The sequence below is a fragment of the Pongo abelii genome, chromosome 12 (genome assembly GCF_028885655.2).
Source record: "Pongo abelii isolate AG06213 chromosome 12, NHGRI_mPonAbe1-v2.0_pri, whole genome shotgun sequence".
NCBI lineage: Eukaryota > Metazoa > Chordata > Mammalia > Primates > Hominidae > Pongo > Pongo abelii.
Genome location: NC_071997.2, coordinates 74,289,243 through 74,311,158, shown reverse-complemented (window position 1 = coordinate 74,311,158; position 21,916 = coordinate 74,289,243). Strand labels below are relative to the sequence as shown.

Here is a 21,916-nt window from a genome sequence, read left to right as displayed (position 1 = left end):
CATAGCATCCTTTTACCCCTAATCTCTGGCAGCCATTGATCTATTCTGCATAACTATAGATGTGCCTTTTGGGGAACGTACGGGATTACTATAAATGGAATCATGTAATATGTGTCATTTGCGATTTTTTTTTTCCACTTAGTGTAATGCCTTTGAGATTGACCCAAGTTGTTGTGTGTGTCAGCAGTTTTATTGTCAAGTAGTAGTCTGTTGTATGAATGTATCAGAGTTTGTGTATTCTACCATTGAAGGACATTTGGGTAGTGTGATTCCTTCAACTTTTTCTTCAAAATTGTTTTAGCTATTTTAATTCCTTTGCTTTTCCATATACATAATTAATTTATATTTCCAGAACAATGACAACAAAAATTGCTGGGATTTTAATTGATATTGAGCTAAATCTATTGATAAATTTGGGGAAAATTAACATTTCTACTGTGTAGAGTCATCCGAACCATAAATACAGCATGTGTTCCCATTTCTTTAGGTCTTCCCTGATTTCTTATATCAGCTTTTTGTAGTTATTAGCATATGAGTCCTATACATGTATTATTGGGTATATATTAATACATACATTTTTGGAGCTATTGAAAATGTTCTTGGTTTTTACATTTCAGTTTCCATTTGTACATTAGTAGTATGTAAAAATATGATTGATTTTTGTGTGTTGACCTTACATCCTATGAATTTGGTAAACCCAGTTATTCTAGGATTGGGTTTTCTTTTGTGGCAGATTCTTTGGGAATTTCTACATAGACAATCACATCATCTGGAGATAGGGACACCTTTCTTTCCAAATGTGTGCTTTTCATTTATATTCTTAACTTCCTGCACTGGCTAGGACTTACAGTGATTTATTGAATAGAAATAGCAAGAGTGCTCATTTTTGACTTGTTCTCATTTTTAGGGAGAATGTATTCAGCTTCTCACTATTTAGTGTGATGTTAACTGTAGGTTTTCATACCTGTTCTTTATCAAGTTAAGCGTACTGAATTTTGATCATAAAAGGGTGTTGAATTTTGTCAGTTGCCTTTTCTACTTCAATTGATATGATCAGGTGGTTCTTCTTTAGACTATTAATATGGTAGATGACATTTATTTTTGAATAGTGAAACATTCTTGCATTCCTCAAATTAACTTGATCATGGTGTATTATTTTTATATATTTCTGGATTCCATTTGCTTATATTTTGAGAATCTTTCCATCTTTGTTAAGGAGGACTATCAGTGTATACTTTTATTTATTTATTTATTTCCCCTACCATCTTTGTCTAATTTTGTATCAGGGTAATGCTGGCCTCATAAAATGAGTTCTGAAGTATTCTTTCTTTTGTTTTCTGGAAGTGAATGTGTAGAATTAAGTGTTATTCATTTTTAAAATGTTTTGTATAGTTATACAGTGAAGCTAACTGGGTTTAGAAATATCTTTTTCAGAAAGGCATTTAAAAAAAAACGGTTTCACTTTCTTTAGTAGTTATTTAGGACTAATCTGGTTATTTGTTTTAGGTAACTTAGTAGTTCATGGTTTTTAAGGAATTGCTCCATTTGTCATCAGTTGTGATGGTTAATATTGTCAACTTGATTGGATTGAAGGATGCAAAGTATTATCCCTGGATATGTCTGTGAGGGTGTTGCCAAAACAGATTAACATTTGAGTCAGTGGATTGGGAGAGGTAGACCCACCCTCAATCTGAGTGGGCAACATCTAATCAGCTGCCAGTGAGACTAGAATAAAGCATGCAGAAGAAGGTGGAAAGAGCAGACTTGTTGAGTGTTCCAGCCCTCATCTTTCTCTCCTGCTGGATGCTTCCTGCTCTTGAAGATTGACTGACATAAAGACTGCAGGTTCTTCAGCTTTTGGACTCTTGGACTCACACCAGTGGTTTTTCAGGGGCTCTCGGGCCTTCAGCCACAAATTGAAGGCTGCACTATTGGCTTCCCTACATTTGAGGTTTTGGGACTCAGACTGGCTTTGTTGCTTCTAAGCTTGCAGATGGCCTGTTGTGAGACTTCACCTTGTGATCATGTGAATCCTTAATACACTCCTTAATAAACTCCCCTTCATATATACATCTATTAATTCTGTCCCTCTAGAGAACCCTGACTAATACAGTTGTCAAATTTATGTGTATAGAATTGTTAATATTTATTATATTTAAATGTAATTAGGTTTTATAGTGATAGTCTCTCATTTTTGATGTTGATCTTTCAAATCATGTTTTCTTTTTTGTCTTGATACAAGTTTATAGATTTTATTGATCATTTCAGAGAAATAGCTCTTGGTTTCATTTACTCTATTCCATTTCATTGATTTCTGGTTATTTTCTTTATAATTTTTTTCCATTAAGTCCTGCTTAGGCTGTGTCTCACAGATTTTTATATATTGTGGTTGTCTTGTGTATTGTATCTCCATTCATTGAAAATCCCATCAGTTCATGTTACACGTTTTGCTCCATCTGTTAAATATATTTTGAAGAACTGAAGAAGAGACACACAGTCTGTTATATTTTCCCAGCTATTGATCATGTTTTCTCTTCCTTAATTCCTAATACTCCAAATTTCCTTGTATAACTTTTCTTTTTCCTCGATATCTTTTTCTTTTCTTTTCTTTTCTTTTTTTTTTTGAGACAGAGTATTGCTTTGTCACCCAGGCTGGAGTGCAGTGGCACAATCTTGGCTCATTGCAGCCTGTACCTCCTGGGTTCAAGCAATTCCCCTGCCTCAGCCTCTCAAGTAGCTGGTGCTACAGGTGTATGCTACCACACCCAGCTAATTTTTGTATTTTTAGTAGAGATGAGGTTTCACCATGTTGCCCAGGCTGGTCTCAGACTCCTAACCTCAAGTGATCTGTCCACCTCGGCCTCCCAAAGTGCTAGGATTACAGGCTTTTTTACTTCAATATCTTTCTTTAGAAATTCTTAACACATCAAGTCTGCTGACCATTAATTCTCTTAGTTTTCTTCACCTGAGAATGTCTTCATTTAGTTTTCTTTTCCAAAAGGTGTTTTTGCTGGATGTTGGATTGATAATTTTTTTCCCATCTTCATCATTTCTGATGATAAATTTGCAGTCATTTGAGTCATTGTTCCCCTATACATAATGCATTGTTCACTCTGGCTGCTTTCAAGAATTTTCTTTGTTTTTAGATTTTAGATTTGACTATAATGTGTCTGGGCATTGATTTCTTTGGGTTTATCCTATTGGGGGTTCTTAGACATTATTGAGTCTATAGGCTTATGTGTATATAAAACTTGGAACATTTCAGTCATTATTTCAGCAAATGTTTTTTCAGTATCACAAGCTTCCTTCTCTTATTCTGGGATTCCACATGTTCAGTGTTTTGTTACTGCCTATAAGTTTCTAAGGTGATGTTCAATTTTTTCATAGTTTATCTCTCTGTTGTTTAGGTTGGATCAGTTTCCTTTGATCTATCATCAAGTTCAGTGACTTTTTCTTATGTCATCTCCCTCCCTAATTGAATTGCGCCCCCTCAGGAACTTAAAAAAAAAAAAAAAAAAAAAAAAACAAACTCGGTTATATATCTTTTAGTTCCAAAAACATCATTTGATTCTTTTTTGTATTTTCTGTCTTTGTTGCATTTTTCTATTTTTCCCTTTGTTTTAAAAGTGTTTGTCTTTATTTGTTGGAACATTTTTATAATAGTTGCTTTAAAGTCTGTCAGATAGTTTCAACATCCCTGTCATTTTGTTATTATTATCTATTCATTGTCTTTTCATATATAAGTTTTTTTCTGCTTCTTTGTATGCCTAGTAACTCTGAATTATATCATGGATATGTTGAATATTATGTTGTAAGAATTTGGGTCTCTTATTTCTAACAGAGAATACTGATACTTTGTTTTAGCAGGTAGTCTTCCTGGTTGCATTCAGGCTTCAAGTTTTGACAGGTCTGTGTTTGGGGTACAGTGTTCGTTTAGTTTTCAATAGCAAAAGTATTGTTCAGGTCATGTGTGTTCCCTTCAGTGACCAGTCTGGGACTTGGGTATTGGTAGTTTACTTATCGAAGTCTGTATATGCTGTTTAATGTTAGCTCCACATATACACAGCTTGTGTGAGTGAATCCAGGAGTTTATAAACAACTTCTTGTGGTGACGTTCCCAAGCTCTTCTCCCTCCATGATCTCCTTGGTACTTATTCTCTGGGATCTCCTTTTTAGGTTCTCTGACCAGAAATCTGGACTTTTATTTACAGTGCCGTGCCATGCACCTGTGTCTGCGGAAAATGGCAAGAGGGTGTAGAGTATAAAAAGTTATTAGATACCCTTCTCTTTTTGGACCACAATTTATTTGATTGGAGAGGAAAGTTTCCTTCCTTGAGAGTTTCAGATCTCTGTGTGTCCCTGCTGCTGCCGCCACTGTCATCACCACAGAATTGTTTGGTTGCTGGGATGGGAAAGAACCGAAAGGTGAAAAATAGGAAAAAAGAATAATGGCATTTTCTGCACTCTCTGACTGTTAGGATATTCATTTCCTACTCTTCTTAACTAGAGAGCTTCTACTGGGGCATTTTTTTGTTTGCCCCAGTGTCAACTTTCAAGGTTTGGGCTTCCTTGAGTTCTGACCGAAGGATACCAGAGGGGAAGAAATGGAATATCTGGAATATCTGATTCAAGTATGATACTACTGTGAATTGTGACCTTTTGTCATAATCTACCTGCTATTTTATTATTTTTAATCAGGAGACTCTCTTAGAGCAGTTTCAGGTTTGTGGAAAACTGAGCAGATAGTACAGAACTCTCATATACTACCTCTATCTCCCACTGTTGTTATAGTTTTCTTTATTACTAACAACTTGAATTTGTGTGGTAAATATGTTATAATTTATTAAACAATATTGATACATTATTATTCACTGAAGTCCATAATTTAAACTAGATCTCATTAGTTGTGTTGTATAATTTTTTTGTTGTTATTTGTTTTTTCTTGAGATGGAGTCTTGATGTGTTACCCATGCTGGTCTTGAACTCCTAGGCTCAAGTGATCCTCCCACATCAACCTCTCAAGTAATTGGGGTTACAGACGTGCACCACTGTGCCCAGGTTTTATGTTACATAGTTTTATGGGTTTTGGTATATGCATAATATCATGTGTCCACCATTACAGTCTCATACAGACTAATTTCACTGCCTTGAAATTGCCTTGTGCTACACCTATTTATTCCTCTTCCTCCCTGCCCCTCAACCTCAGGCAACCGCTTCTCTTTCTCTTTTTACTGTTTCTATAGTTTTGCCATTTTCAGAATGGCATATAGTTAGAATCCTACAGTATGTAACCTTTTCAGACTAGCTTCTTTCACAAAACTATATGTATTTAAGCTTCCTCCATATCTTTTTGTGGCTTGATAGCACATTTCTTTTTATGGCTAAATAATAATATCACAGTTTGTTTATCCATTCACCTGTTGAAGTATGTCTGGGGGTGGCTTCCAGTTTTTGTCAGTTGTGAGTGAAGCGGATATAAATGTTTATGTGCAGATTTTTGTGTGAACATAGCTTTCAACACATTTGGGTAAATACCCAGGAGTGCAGTTCCTGGATTCTATACTAAAACTATGTTTAGCTTTGTAAGAAACTGCTAAACTGTCCTTCAGAGTGGCTGTACTATTTTATATTCTCATCAGCAATGAATGAGAATTCCTGTTGTGCTGCATCCTTGCCAGCATTTAGCATTGTCTGTGTTTTTGGATTTTAGCCATTCTAATAGATGTGTAGTTGTATCTCATTGTTTTAATTTGCAATTTCCTGATTATATATGATGTTAAGCATCTTTTTGTATGTTTATTTTACATCTTTACATCTTTTTTTAGAAGTTTATGTTAAATCTTTTGCTCATTTTAAAATGAGTTGTTCATTTTTTATTGTTGAGTTTTAAGAATATTTTGTATATTTTTGATATGTCTTGTCAGGTGTTTTGCAAATATCTCCTCCCAGACTGTGATTTATCTTATTATTTTCTTAACAGTGTCTTTGACAGAGCAGAAAATTTTTAATGTTAATGAAGTCCAATTTAACAGTTATTTTCTTGCATGGATTATGGTTTTGGTATTATATCTGTGAAAATTCATTACCCTTAGGTCACCCAGATTTTCATCTGTGTTATCTTCCAGAAGTTTATCGTTTTTGCGTTGTACATTTAGGTTTATGATCAATTTTGAGTTAATTTTTAGGAAAGATCAATGTCTAGATTCACATTTTTGCATGTGAGTGTCCAGTCCTAGTACCATTTACTGGAAAGACTACACTTCCTTTATTGAATTGCCTTTGCTTTTTTGTAAAGATTGACTGCCTATTTATATTTGACTATATCGGGTCTATTTCTAGGCTATCTATTACATTGATCTATTTGTCTATTTTTTTTTTTTTTGCAGTACCACATTTTCTTAATTATTGTTTATAGAAAGCTTTGAACTTGAATAGTGCAAGTCCTCTGACTTCATTCTTCAGTATTGTGTTTGCTGTTCTGGATCTTTTGCTTTTATGTACAAACTTTAGAATCAATTTGTTGATATCCACAACATAACTTGTGTTTTTCTTAGTATTGCTTTGACTTTATGTATCAAGTTGAGGAGACTGACATCTTAAGAATATGAGTGAGTCTTCCTATTTATGAACATGATGTATCTCTCCATATCATGATGAAGATTTTCTTTCATCAGATGTTTGTAGTTTTCCTCATTTGTATGTATTTTGTTATATTTATAACTAAGTGTTAATATTCCTTTTTTGGTGCTAATATAAATGGTATTGTGTTTAATTTCAGATTCCAGTTGCTCATTGCTGTTATATAAGAAAGAAATTGACTTTTGTATATTAAATTTGTATTCTGCAACTTTGCTATACTGATTTATTTAGTCCAGGAGTTTTTTCATTGATTCTTCTGGATTTTTAATATATAAGATCATGTCATATGTGAACAAAGATGGTTTTATTTCTTCCTTTGCAATCTGTTTACCTTTTACTTCCTTTTCTTGTTTTATTGTATTAGCTAGGACTTTCAGTATGATGTTGAATAGAAGTGAGAGGAGACATCCTTGCTTTGTTCCCAGTCTTAAGATGAAAGCATTTAGTTTCTCAGCAGTAAGTTTAATTTTAGCTGTGGTTTTATTTGTAGATGTTTTTTTATCAAGTTGAGAAAGTTTCTATCTATTTCTAGTATTACTGTGAATTTTTATGATGAATTAGATTTTGCCAAATGGTTTTCTGTTTTTTAATGTGATCATATGATGTTTCTTTTGTAGCTTATTAATGTGTTGGATTATGTTAATTGATTTTTGAATGCTGAACCAGCCTTGTATACCTGGAGTAAATCCCATTAAGTTGTGGTGTATAAATCTTTTTATGCATTGATGGATTTGATTTGCTAATGTTTTGTTGAGGATTTTTGTATCCATCTTTATGAGAGATATTGATTTGTAGTTTTTTTTTTCTTTTAATGTTTTTATCTGGTTTTGCTATTAGGGTGATGCTGGTTTTATAGAATTAGTTGAATGTTCCTTTGCTTCTGTTTTCTAGGAGAGATTGTAGAGAATTGGTATTATTTCTTCTTTAAATGTTTGTAGAATTCACCAGTTAGCCCATCTAGGCCCACCCATCTAGATTTTCTACTATGTAAGTTTAGATAATTTATTTTAGATCTTTCTCCTAATCAGATATATGCATTCAATGCTATAAATTTCCCTTTAAGCACTATTTCTGCCGCATCGCACACATTTTTAGAAATTATGTTTTCATTTTCATTTAGTTTGAAATACTTTTTAAAATGTACTTTGAGTTTTTGGATCCATGTGTTATTTAGACATATATTGTTTAAATTCCATATATTTTGACTTTTAGTCATTAATTTCTAATTTAATTCCATTTTGGTCTGAGAACATACTTTGTATGATTTCTATTCTTTTAAATTTGCTGAGTTATGTTTTTTGGCCCAGAATGTTTTCTGTCTTAGTGAATATACTATGTGAGCTTGATAAGAATGTATATTCTGCTGTTGTTGGATGAGGTATTCTGTAAATGTCAGTTAAATTCATTGATTGGTGAATCAATGATTGCTGTCAGTTCAACCATATTCTTATTGACTTTTTGCCTGCTGTATCTGTCAATTACTGATGGAAGTGTGTTTAAGTCTCTGGCTATAACAGTGGATTTGTCTGTTTTTCCTTCCAGTTCTCTTAGTTTTCACCTCATGTATTTTAACATTCTGTTGGTAGTATATACACACTAAGGATTATTATGTCTTCCTGAAGAATTGACCCCTTTATTATTATTTAATATCCCTCTTTATTCCTGATTATTTTTCTGGTTCTAAGTGTGCTGTATTAGGCTTCTGTAGAGGGGTAGAACTAATAGTAGAGAGAGAGAGATATATATATTTATGTATTTATATAAAAGATAATTTATAAAGGAGTATTAAACTCACATGATCACAAGGTCCCACAATAGGCCATCTGCAAACTGAGGAGCAAGGAAACCAGTCTGAGTCCCAGAGCTGAAGAACTTGAAGTTGGATGTTCGAGGGCAGGAAGCATCCAGCATGGGAGAAAGATGTAGGCTGGGAGGGTAAGACAGTCTAATCTTTTCACGTTCTTCTGCCTGCTTTTATCCTAGCCACCTTGGCAGCTGATTACATTGGGCCCATCCAGATTAAGGGTGGACCTGCCTTTCCCAGCCCACGACTCAAATACTAATCTCCTTTGGCAACACCCTCACAGACAGGTCCAGGATAAATACTTTCTATCCTTCAATCCAATCAAGGTGACATTCAGTATTAACCATCACATCTGCTTTGTTTGATATTAATATAGCTACCGCAGCTTTCTTTTGATTTGTGTTAGCATGATAGATCTTTCTTTGTCCCTTTACTTTTAATTTATCTGTGTTTTTATATTTAAAGTGGGTTTCCTATAGACATCATATAGTTGTCTTATTTTTTCAATCTACTCTGTCACTATCTGTCTTTTAATTGGTGTATTTAGACCATTAACATTTAAAGTAATTGTTAGTATATTTGGATTATTGTCTGCTGTATTTGTAACTGTTTTCTATTTGTTATGCTTGTTCTGTCTTGGTTTTTTATCTTTTTTTGCCTTCTCTGTTTTTAATTGAGCATTTTATATAACTCCGTTTTCTCTCCTTTCTTGGCATATCAATTCTTCTTTAGAAATTTTTAGTGGTTGATTTAGAGTTTGCAGGGCAACATTTACAACTAGTCAAAGTTTACTTTCAAATAACACTATACTACTTCACAATTAGTGCAGGTACCTTATAATTATTCTCTCCTGTCTCTTGCTATAATTCATTTCACTTATTCATAAGCTATAATAACTCAACACATGGTTATTTTGAACAAACTTTTTGCCAATTAAAATAAAAAAGTAAGCTTTTATTTTACCTTCATTTATTTCCTCTCTGGCACAGTTCATTTCTTTTGCAGATCTGAGTAATAACAGGTGTATTATTTTCCTTCACTCTCAAGAGCTTTTTAAAAACATTTCTTGCAAGGTGGGTCTACTGTTGATGTGCTGGTAAGGTGTGGGAGAATATGAGGCCTTTTATAATCTTATGACTAAATCTTTTTTTTATTTTTATTATTTAGTTTCTTTCCTATTTTAAGTTCAAGTGGTACATGGCAGGTTTGTTACATGGGTAAATTGTGTGTCATGGGAGTTTGGTATACAGATAATTTTGTCACCTAGGTAATCAGCATAATAGGTAGTTTTTCAGTCCTCACCCTTCTCTTACCCTATACCCTTAAGTAGGCTCCATTGTCTTTTGTTCCCTTCTTTGTGTCCATGTGTACTCAGTGTTTTCCTTCTGCTTATAAGTGAGGACATGCAGTATCTAGTTTTCTATTCCTGTGTTAATTTGCTTAGGACAATGGCCTCCAGCTCCATCCGTGTTGCGGCAGAGGACACGATCTGATTCTTTTTTATGGCTGTGTAGTATTCCATAGTGTATATGTGCCACACTTTCTTTATATAGTTCACCATTGATGGACATCTAGGTTGATCTTTGCTATTGTGAATAGTGCTGCAGTGAACATTCATGTGCATGGGTCTTTTTGGTAAAGCAATTTATATTCTTTTGGGTATATACTCAATAATGGGATTGCTGGGTTGAATAGTATTTCTATTTTAAGTTCTTCGAGAGTCTTTCAACTGTTTTCCACAGTGGCTGAACTGATTTACATTCCCACCAGCAGTGTATAAATGTTCCTTATCTCTGAAACCTCGCCAACATCTATTGTTTTTTGAATTTTTAATAATAGTCATCCTGACTGGTACAAGATGGTATCTTGTGTTTTTGATTTGGATTTACCTAATGATAAGTGTAAACCTGTTTTTTTGGGGGGGGGGGGCCTGTGCCCCAGGATGTGACCTTCGTCAGTATTTCTCAGCTTCCTGTACCCTACTTAGGTGAGATAGGAAAGCTAGAAGAGGCTGGAGTGGTTGTTTTTCTTCTCCCATGTTGATTAGGTTCTGGCAAAGTAGTTTCCCCATCTCCTGCTGGAAACAGGAGATTTTTCTGATATTCACTGTGAGAACATGGAGGGCTTATGATAAAACTCTGCCCCAATAAGATGTGATTCTCCGTATTCACTTGTCTTTCCAGTTGTTGGACACTGATTTGCCTTGTAACCTCAGTTCTCTGATGGATTAAAGAAAAGCTGTTGATTTTTCAGATTGTTCAGTTTTTTTCTTTTTTTTCCCCCTTAAGAAGACAGGAGTAAGGACCTCCAGGCTCTTAATATGTTGAGTGGAAACCTTTCTTTACTTTTTAAGAGACTTCTAATAGCTACTGTCTTCTTTTTTTTTTTTTGTCTATATTTTATAGCTGTTTTCAGTGGGAGAGCTACAGTTGAGTGTTCCTACTCCATCTTATCTCTACAGATGCTTCTTACAGTGGGGTTATGTCCTGATAAGTCCATCATAAATTGAAATGATTGTAAGTCAGTAAGGCATTTAATACATCTAGTCTACTAAACATAGTTTACCCTAGCCTACCTTAAATGTGCTCAGAACACTTTTATTAGCCTACAATTGGGCAGAATCATCTAACACAAAGCCTATTTTATAAGAAAGTGTTGAGTATCTCTTGTAAGAGTATCATACCTCATATCACTAGCTTGAGAAAAGTTCAAAATTTAAAAATTCGAAGTATGATTTCTACTGAATGCACAGTGCTTTTTCACCATTGTAAAGTTGAAAAACCCTATTGAACCATTGTAAGTTGAGGACTGTCTACATTTTTTTGAAATACTGATTTGTTTCCTTTAATGATTATATTTCTATTTAGGTTTTTTATTTTCTGAATTATTTTGGTAAATTATATTTTTTCTAGGAAATTGTCATTTTTTCTAGGTTTTTAAGTTTACAGATGATAGTGTTTATCATTAGTTTATCTTTTTCAAAATCTCATGCATATCTATGGTTTTGCTCTCTTTCCAGTGCTCGCACAATTTTGTACGAGGATTGTTACCTTTTTAAAGAGAAATCTTGAATATCACCTATTTTGTTTGTTAGTTTTTATACTTAAAATTTTATTTTGTAACTTTTAATTTTTAAATTTTAAAGAGCTTGCAAAAAAAGAATGTTTCCATATTCTCTACTCGACTGCCCTAAATGGTGATATATTACAAAATAACACATAGTACATTACATAGTTATCAACACCAGAAAATTAGCATTGCTACAACACTATTAACCTATTTATATACTTCATTAAAATTTTGCCAGTTGTCCTACTAATGTCCTTTTTTGGTTCAAAATCCAAGATGACACAATATGTGTAGTTATCATTGTCCCTGTAACTCCCTCTGGGAAAATTCTTCAGTCTTTTTTTGTCTTTTATGAGCTTAGCACTCTTTTTTTCTCCTCTAAATTATTTATTGAAATATTTTCTTTATAGGCTTTAAATACCTTAGTGTAAGCAGAACTTGAAATACAGAGGACAAACATTGTGTAGAACCTAGAACACCCTATCAGTTCATTGAATCATGATTTCCTCCACACAAGTCCTTGGATTCTGAATTTGTTGAATCTATCCTAGGCCTTTGTTGTCTCAGGATATTTTTCCTAAATCCTAATTGATTGACCAGTCTTATCTGAAGAATTCCTGCCCTCTACCCACAGTCTGTGTAGGTGAGTTATTCTTCTGTCTCTTAGAACAGATTAGACTAAGCTGCAAAGAACCCATACCTCTAAGGCTCTCCTCCTTTTTTTTTAACCTTCTTTAAATATATTTTTGGGTGTTTAAATGGGATTAGAAGTGTCATCTGGCCCCCAAAAGTGACCACTCTTAAACTAAAGATATTTCCATGATAATCAAAGCATAGTAATTTTCTGGGAGACTTCTCACTTCATCACATCCTTCCATACCCTCTCTGGCAGTTCTCTTGAACTTATCCCAGTGATTCTTCTTCCTGTTGAAAAAAGTATGCGTACTGCCACAATTTACTGTAGAGTTCTGTTGTTAGTGGGATAAGGCCAACAATACCATATAGAATTCTGTTGCCCTCTTCCTACTTCATGCATGGAAATTTGTCTAAGTATTGTTAACTCCCTAGATGTCTCTGTGCTTCTAGCAAAGAGATAGCTGGCAACATAGTTTTGTCATTTCTTGGACAGAACTCTTTTTCTTCTCAGGCCAATGTGATAGCTTCTTAGCTTGCCCTCTTTCAGAATCCTTGTCTTTGGTAGCCCGTAAGGCTGCAGAATTTTTTAAACTGTGTTTGTATATACGGTTCAGCAGTGTTAAGTATATTCACATTGTTGTGCAGCAGATTTCCAGAATGTTCCCATTTTGCATTACTGAAACTCTGTATTCATTAAACAGTAATTCTCCATTTTCCTCTTTTCCCAGCACCTGGAAACCAGCATTCTACTTTTTTGTTTCTATGAATTTAACTACTCTAGATACCTCATAAATGTAGAATCATATGGTATTTGTCTTTTTGTGTGTGGTGTGGCTTGTTTTACTTAGCCTAATGTCCTCAAGGTTCATTTATGTTGTAGCATGTGACATGATTTCCTTCTTTTTAAAGGTTGATTAATGTTCCATTCCATGTATATGCCACCTTTAATTATCTGACCATGGCCATTTGGGTTGCTTCTACTTTTGGCTAATTGTCTGTAATGCTGCTGTGAGCATGGGTGTGCATGTATTTCTTCAGGATCTTACTTTTTAATTATTTTCAGTATATACCCAGAAATGGGATTGCTAGATCATATGGTAATTTTATTTTATTTTATTTTTTTGAGGAGCCGCCATACCATTTTTTTATAGTGATTGAGTAATTTTATAATCCCATCAGCAGTGCACAAGAGTTCCAATTTCTCTGCATCCTTGCCAGCATCTCTTATTTTCAAAATTTAAAACAAATTTTGTTTGTTTTTATAGTAGCCATCCTAATGGGTAGGGGGTGATATTGTGGTTTTGATTTGCGTTTTTCTAATGATTAGTGGTGTTGAGCATGTTTTCATATGCAAGTTGGCCACTTGTATATATCTTTAGAGAAATAGCTGTTCAAGTATTTCGCCCATTTTTTATTATTTTAGAGAAAGGGTAACTCTGTGTTGCCCAGACTGGTCTTAAACTCCTGGGCTCAGGCAGTCTGCCTGCCTCGGCCTCCCAAGTGCTTGGATTACAGGCGTGAGCCACTGCACTGAGCTGATTTTGCCCATTTTTAAACTGGACTTTTGTTGATGTTGAGTTATGGGAGTTATTTATATATTCTGCATATTTACCTCTTAGGTGATTTGCAAAGAGGTTGACACTTTTGAAGAGTACTGGCTAGTATTTTGTAGAATGTCTTTCAATTTGGGTTTGCTTTAAATTCAGATTATGTGTTATTTAGTAAGAATATCATAAAAATGATATTTTGCTTCTCCCAGTACTATCAGTAGGTGCATGATTTATTGTATGTCATTATTAGTGACATTAACTTTGATCCCTTTTAATAATTAAAGTGATATTTGCCAGGTTAGCCTGCCATAAATTCATTATTTTCCATTTACAATTAATAAGTGTCTTGTGGGAAGACATTGAATGTATTTGCATTTTGTTACTTTTAATCATCCATTTGCCTATCTGTTTTAGTATCCATTAATGACTTTTGCTTGCCCCAGTTATTACTGTGATGTTTGCCAAATGATGATTTTCTATTTTTATCATTTCTTCTACATTTCTTAATTTATATTTATTAATTTATTTCAGCTGCAGGAAAGAGCTGTATCAACGCTCTCATTTATTTGTTTATTTATTTACTTAAATCAGTAGACAATGGATTTTTTTTCCTATGGGTTACAGTTCATTACTATTAGGTTGGCACAAAAGCAGTCATGATTAATTTCAGTGGCAAAACCGTGATTACTTTTGCACCAACTTAATATTATAAATTTTATGGCTTAATTTGCTTAGTTTTATTTTCTCTGTCTCAACTCTGGAATCAGCCATTTCTCCAAGGAGCCCTGATTCATTTCATTGAAAATGATATTTAGAAACCATAATATGGGTGCTAGGTGTCCTCATTTCTACTGAGAGATTATTCCTGTAGGTCTTTTCAGTTTCTTATTAATTTCTGGTTATGTCGTCATTTTTCTAAGTTATTACGGGGAGCACTTAGCTCACTAATTTTTTAGTTTTCTTAAAATCAAAATATTTAGTGCTATAAATTTTTCTCCAGGTAACTTTTTTATTCATTCATTTATTCACCAAATATTTAATACATGCCTGAGGCTCTATTTTAGGTGCTTGGAACACATCTGAATAAAGCAAAAATATTTCTTTATTTGTGGAGTTTACATTCTAGCAGAGGAAGACAAGTAATAAATACACATTTTAACTGCATTCTAACTAGTTTTGATATGATATTTTTACTATTCAGTCCTATCTATTTTCTAATTTCCATTGTGATTTCCTTTTTCCCCAGAGAATGTAGCCTTAATAATATGCATTGATATTTGTTGAGACTTGTTTTCTGGGTGAAAATATGGACAGTTTAAAAAAATATTTTAGATGGGTTTGAAAAGAATGTTTTTAATTGTTAGTGTTTTTAAAAATCTGGCATGTAGAGAAAAAACTTAATTGCATTGTTTCAATGTATTTATTGTCTGCTTGCCTATACATTATGGGATTGTATTAAAATCTTTCACTATTTTTGTTGCAATGTTGTTAATTTTTTTCCTGCTAGTTATTCTGCTAGTTTTTGACATGTATTTTGAAATTACATTTTTAGATGATTTCAAGTTCATAATTATTATCTTTCTGTTGCACCATTCCTTTTGTGATTAGGTTAGACTAAGTTCATATCTAATAGTTCTTTTTTCCTGAAATTTATTTGGTTTTGAAAATATTTGTTCTAGTCTTTTAAAGTTAGTTTGTACTTATTAATTTATTTTCTATATTTTTACTTTGTTCCTCTGCATCACTAGATTCTAGGTTTGTCTTTTATAAATACATTTATATTTTTAACAGTCTGACAGTTTATTTCTTCAGCTGGTGAACTTAGTGTATTTATGTTTATTAAATTCATTATAATTACTGACATATGTAATCAAATCTAAGATATTATGTACATACGTGCAGCCCATATTAGATGCTTAAAAAGTTCAGAATTGTTACTTCCTCTTGAATAATTTCTTTTGTGTTTCTGTAGGACCTGATTTAGATCTAATACCTAATGCTGCCCATTAAACTATGACAGAATATGCTTAAAATTTGTCTTACTTAAGGAACTCAGAATACTCAATTGTTGCAGTCATATCTTAATAAACATTTTTTTCATTGATATCAAATTCATGGCCTGCTGCTCTGTTTTGGGCTGGTTAATTACCTTTTCTACATACACAAGAATTTTTCTTCTCAGTGCCAAATCATTAAGTTAAACTCCACATGTAATACTATCAGCTATGTACATAACTCTGTTAAGTAAAGACAAATGGACAGACAGGATTGAGTGTGTGTGTGCATAAGCAATAAAAACTATGTCATAACTGTGTGTGTTCAACAGCAGCTGTAAGATGTCATCACTTTTAAGATGCATTCAGATTTCAGAGATGTTAAAATATGAAAAAAATGTATGGCTAAAAATTGATTTATTTTGGTATTTTAAATTTTATCATATTTTGTATTTTTTTATTTATTCTAACTGTGTTTTGTTTTTGTTTAAACCTTTTTTTCTTGCCATCTATTAAATTGTTTAGATGTTCTTTGTTATCTTCTTTGCTCCTCTACTGATTTTGGAGTTATGAACCTCTGTTATTTTAGTGTTTACCCTTAAAATTTCAAGGTATTCATTCTATTTAACAAACTGTAAGGTTAATCACTTTCCTGCTTTTTTGGATAACTCAAGGGCATTATAGCATTTTAATTCTGATTATGTTTTTTCTACGTTGTGTATTGTTTTTGTCAATGTTTTCAGTCTACTGTATTCTAGATTGCAGTTTTACATTTGTGTATGAGTATTTGATGAATGTGTATTTAATGATGCATCTTATAATCCAAGACATCTTAGATTTCTCCACCAGACAGCAAAAGCATATACCATGTCCCTGTGTGTGTGTGTGTGTGTGTGTGTGTGTGTGTGTGTGTGTGTGTGTGTGTGTTTCGTCATTTAATTTCACTAGCTATAATGGGGCTTGGTATAATTGTTTTATTAATTGAATATTTATTCTACTATAAAAAGACCCCCATGGTAACCAGAACAATCTCTTTGTTCATATGAAGCACCCGTCTCTAAGAGCTTTCTAGTCTATTGATTTTAGACTTACACCCTCCAATATAATCTGACTTGGAAGCTTATAGAGAATATTGTGTAGCTATCAAGTGATGACCATAGAGATTTTCAGGTATGTGTCAACACATGATTATGTTCATTTGAAATGTGAAAGGAAAATTCAGATTATAAAGTATTAGGGATATAATGATTGAAATCGGCAAGGAGTCAGGCCTTGGACTGGTTGGACATCTTTTTTTTCCAATGGTAACATAATCTGTTATTTATCTGTTTGAAACTCCCAATTTTCTTCTGTACTTTTTAGCTTATTACGTTCTGTTGGGCTTAAAGATTTATTTGCTGCTGTGGTCACTTGCTTTTAGACAAGAGTCAAAAGTTTCTACTGACATCTACCTCAGGTAGCAAAGACAGTTGCCTAGAGTAGGTACTATTTTATGTGGCAGGGTTGGAACAGGATATTTCTCCTTAGCCTTGGATACCATACTAGTAAAATAGTTTGTCATAGGGTGGGAACAAAGGTTTTCTCACCACTTCTTCTATACCAAGACTGGACTCTGTCCCCTGTGTATACTTTCTTAAGTTTTCTTCTTAGAAGAAAGTAGATCTAGCTAATCCACTCTTCCTGCAGTTTCCTTGGGACTATTGCATGAGTAAAAATGAAATAACATGAATGAAGACGAAAAGATAATTTTAAGTGCTATAAGTAAGTTTAGTTTCTTTGTTATTGTAAAGAGGTCTGGGTTTACAATTTAATATTAGCTAGAATTGAAATAATACTTTCTTTAACTGGTTAGTAGCATTACTGATAATTAAAAACTTTGGAGAACGGTTAAAAAATTGTGTATGATTGGCTCAACTGTAATGTACAATTTATATATTTTAATAAAATTTGTGACATATTTATATCTAAGATGTGAATTAATGGAAAAAAGGACAGCTGATAGAATTAGAAGAAAGAAAAGGACAATGTTAATAATGGGACACAGGATTTTAATAAATATATTGAATATATATAAATATATTGTATCTCAAGAATTTGATCCTGTTCTCAAGTCTGTTTCTTACTGATTTTCAATTGTAGTCAATACTAGTTCCACCTTTTCTCCTTTCCCTTTCCTTCAGATATCATCCAGACACTTAACACAGTGCCTGGCATATTCTAGCTTCTTGATAAATATTTTAGCTATTTAAATGAGTAAAGGAATGAATGGATGGACAGTGAACAAATGAACGAATGGCAAAGTTTTAGTCTTTTTGCAGTACAAATAAATATACATGTAAATTTATTGAGATTTGAAAACAATCTTTTAATAATTTAGGTAATGTAGAGGAAAAAGATTAATTTGTTTTAAAATGTGAACACTGGAGTTTTTAAAAGTAGGGTTATACCATCTGAACCACAAATGGAAAATAAGAATTAAATGAAGTAAGGTAACTTGAAATTGAAATGAATTTATATGATATGTATTCTTTAATGTAAAAGTAATTGATTAGTAGGTTCAGAAGATATTTTTAAAGGCTTTATTCTCATTTTAACCTTGCTTATTCTAGAATTTTGTCAAGTATAAATTGTTTTGAACTTTCTACTTAAATTGAATCAATTTTTATTTCTGAATCATTATGAATTCTAATTTAGTGCAATTGAATCAATGGATTTTACTGTGTATTATATATTGGGTTTAATGCCATATATCTATAAAATATTTCCCCCCACATTTTGGATCTATATGATTCATATTGTCTATTGATTCTGTATTTAAATATTTGAATATGGTTTATGATCAAGTGTATGGGCTGTGATGTCAGGCAGATTTGAGTTTCTATCTCTAATATATTACCTCTTAGTGAGCAATTTATTTATTCAACGTCTCAAACTTCAGTAGCATCTTGTATAAAATGGAGATGATTGATTCCTACTACCATAAAAGGTTGTTGGGATGATATAATAAACTTACATATGTAAAATGCTTAGCATAGTGTTTGGGATATGGTAGGTATTCAGTAATTGGGAATAACTATTTTTCTCCATTGTGTGTGTGTTTCTTTTTCTGCAGCTTTCCCCACAAATAAACCAGAGAAAGATGCAAGACATGTAGTAAAAGTGGTAAGTGTTGCTCATAGATTTGTATTTCACATATATTTGACTTTTTCCTTTTCTGCTTTAAGAATGTTTTTCATGTTAATTTTTATAACTATTGCCTTATCAGTAAATCTAATGTTATGATCTGTTTTCACATTGTTAAAACATTAAAACTGGAGAACCTTTGTTTTTCTGTATTGCCACCTATTACCCTGGTGTGTTATCTGTCTAGCTATTCTTTCTCTTTCCCTCCCAAATGCCCTCCCACTCTCTCCACCTCTAATCAAGATGGTAAGGTCCTTAAAGGCAAGCATAGGGTTTTATTTCTTTTTGGTGTCCCCTGTACCTAGTATAATGAATGAAATATAGTAGACCATTCAGTAAAGGTATCATGTGTGAGTGGACCATAAGGAGAGTTTGCTGTGTATTATCCGGATGTATATGTTGGTATACAGTGAGTGTTGTGTATGTTTATGTATACAGTGCTCAGTGCTTCTAGTAAGTGTTCTCTGTAAGAAAACTACTTCTATGTGTAAGACTGTATAGGGATAGTGGTACAATATGTTGTTTAAAAATTAGATTCTTCAAGTTTATTTAGTGTTTTCTGAGATTTTTAGTGGAAATCTGGTGCCTATGTTTTATAAAAAGTGTTTCAACTATTATATACTACATATATATGTTCATATTTTCACAGTTGAAATAACAATTCCATCTTTGGGATTATTTTTTTCTAGTAAAATTAATTATTCTTTTTTTTATAGGAATATCAAGAAAATGGCCCGTTATTTTCAGAACTTAAATTTTATCAGAGAGTTGCAAAAAAAGACTGTAGTAAGTAAAATTAGCAAAGCAAGCTACTTCCATATATGTGCTTGCTAAAGTGAGTGTTGATATTTTGGTCTTTTTCTGGCCTTCTGGAAAATTCTTTTCAATAGAAATTTTATTGTAAAGTGATACAGTTAACTGTTACAACATATAAAAGCAAGACAGATGGTATACAAATCTTGACATGACATACATAATGGGTTATATATTTTAAGTCAAAGTTGTTTCTACTACTTTACATAAAATGTTAGGTTGTTAATCTAAGCTACCAAGAGTTCCCTAAGTGTAAAAGATAGTAGAATGAAATTATTTCTTTTACAGTAAACCATTTGGATAGGATGGCTATAGGGAAAAAACATTAAAATGGGAAGTAGATATATGTATAAAAAAGGAACGATTGTAGAATGGATTGGGGCAAGGTGTGTGGAAATATGGAAATGATTAAACTTTAAGATGTTTAAGAAAATGTTAGAAACTTGAATGCTGGAAAATTAATTGGAGCTGGATACCAAGTGTAAGAATGACCAGTTAGAAGATTTGAATGGGAAATGAATATAAGCAGAGAGGAAAAATAACAGCATTTTATAAATGTGATATAGATGGGCTAAGAAAAACATTAAAGAAGTAGACAGGAGTAATGACTGTATAGTCAAGGTCCTTTACATCATGTTTAAGAATAAGAGTGATGGGTCTGGCCTCAATATTTAACTTAGTTTTTCTTAATAAAGTCTTCTAAACATTAAGACTGTAGTCTTTACTAATTGCTTAAACTATGTCAGAGTGACAAATAGAATCCATTAAACTTGATTGTTTATCAGTAGAGCTGTCTTAAACATAAAAAACATAGGCTAGAGTCATGAAAAAAATGATGAAAGTTAACTTTAAGTGGATTTGATTTTTTGTAAACTAATCAAAACCAGTTTTTGTATAAAATAATTTAAAACTAAGATGGTTTTTCTGCCCAATTTCTGCTTTTTTTTTCTTTTTTTTTTTTTTTTTGGTCCATTATGGTTTTAGATTTTGAAGTAATAGGGAAGAAAAAGCCATCTCTCTACTGATATTTTGGTGGTTAACGTATGTTATATTTAGAAATTTAGCTAGCATATAAGATAATGAATTCTTTTTATAGATTGAAACATTAATATATATGGTATCAATATACAAAGACTAAGACTTGTTTTTATTGATTTAATTTAAAATTTTCTAATTTTTTGTTAATTATAGTGGTAACAGTTTGAGGCCATTAGATGGAGATGTTTGATGAAAAAAAAATTATCTTCTAGGAAGATCTAATTACTTTTTTGGTTAGCTAAATAAATTTGTCTGTAGAAAGGTGACAAGTATCTTTTCAAATAACATGAATCCTTTTAAAAATAAATTTGTCTTTGTAGTCAAAAAGTGGATAGAACGCAGACAACTTGATTATTTAGGAATTCCTCTGTTTTATGGATCTGGTCTGACTGAATTCAAGGGAAAAAGGTAAAATGGAATTATTATAATCAAATATTTCTTTATAACTATTCCTTATATGGTCTATGAGTTAACTATTGCCATGTAACAAATTACCAAAACATATTGGCATATAACCACAAACTTGTATTGTCTTAGTTTCTGTGGGTGAAGAGACTGCAAGTGGCTTATCTGGATGATTCTAGATCAGGATCTCTAATAAGGGTATATAGTCAGCTGTCTGCTGGGTTACATTCATTTCAAGGCTCATCTGGGGAAGTATTTGTTTTCAGGGTTCCTCATGTGGCTACTGGTAGGCCTAAGAAGGTCTGCTTCTAATTTACTTATGTGATTGTTGGCAGGCCTTCTTACTTCCTGATCATGTGGGTCTTTGCATAAGCTACCTGAGTGTTATGAAAAATAGCTGGCTTCCTCTAGAGCAATTAATTGGGGGGCAGGGGGAGAGCATGCAGACAAGTGCATTCAAGAAGGAAGTCATCGTTTTTTGTAATATAATCTTAAAAGGGATATTATCACTTCTGCTTTATTCTCTTTGCTAGAAGCTAGTCACTAGATAGATCCATTGGTCCTGAGAGAGGAGAATTAAGTTCTATCTCTTGAGGAGAAGCACAACAAATAAGTTATAGAAATATCTTTAAAACCACCAAATATGCTAGTCCTATATATATAATTTATTAATAGTGTTTGAAAAAAGAAAAAAAGTCTGTCATTTTTTATTTACCCTTTTGTGCCAGAGATTTTTATATACTTTATCTTGTTTTGTCCTTTGAATAGCCTGTTAAAATAGGTGA

General features: G+C 32.7%; 1 protein-coding gene across 11 annotated transcripts in view; it reads left to right on the top strand.

Annotated features, from left to right (window-relative positions):
• Positions 1-21,916, top strand: part of VRK2 (VRK serine/threonine kinase 2) — a 112,395-nt gene that overhangs the window by 18,775 nt on the left and 71,704 nt on the right. For 10 of the 11 annotated variants that reach the window (XM_054548156.2, XM_024242223.3, XM_063713667.1 and 7 more), the window contains exons 3-5: positions 18,805-18,854; positions 19,592-19,661; positions 21,047-21,134. In XM_054548156.2, coding sequence (XP_054404131.1) covers positions 18,805-18,854; positions 19,592-19,661; positions 21,047-21,134 — 208 coding nt within the window. Of the gene's footprint in view, positions 1-18,804; positions 18,855-19,591; positions 19,711-21,046; positions 21,135-21,916 lie in introns of those variants that run through there. The other variant, XM_024242232.2, reaches the window with a different exon arrangement.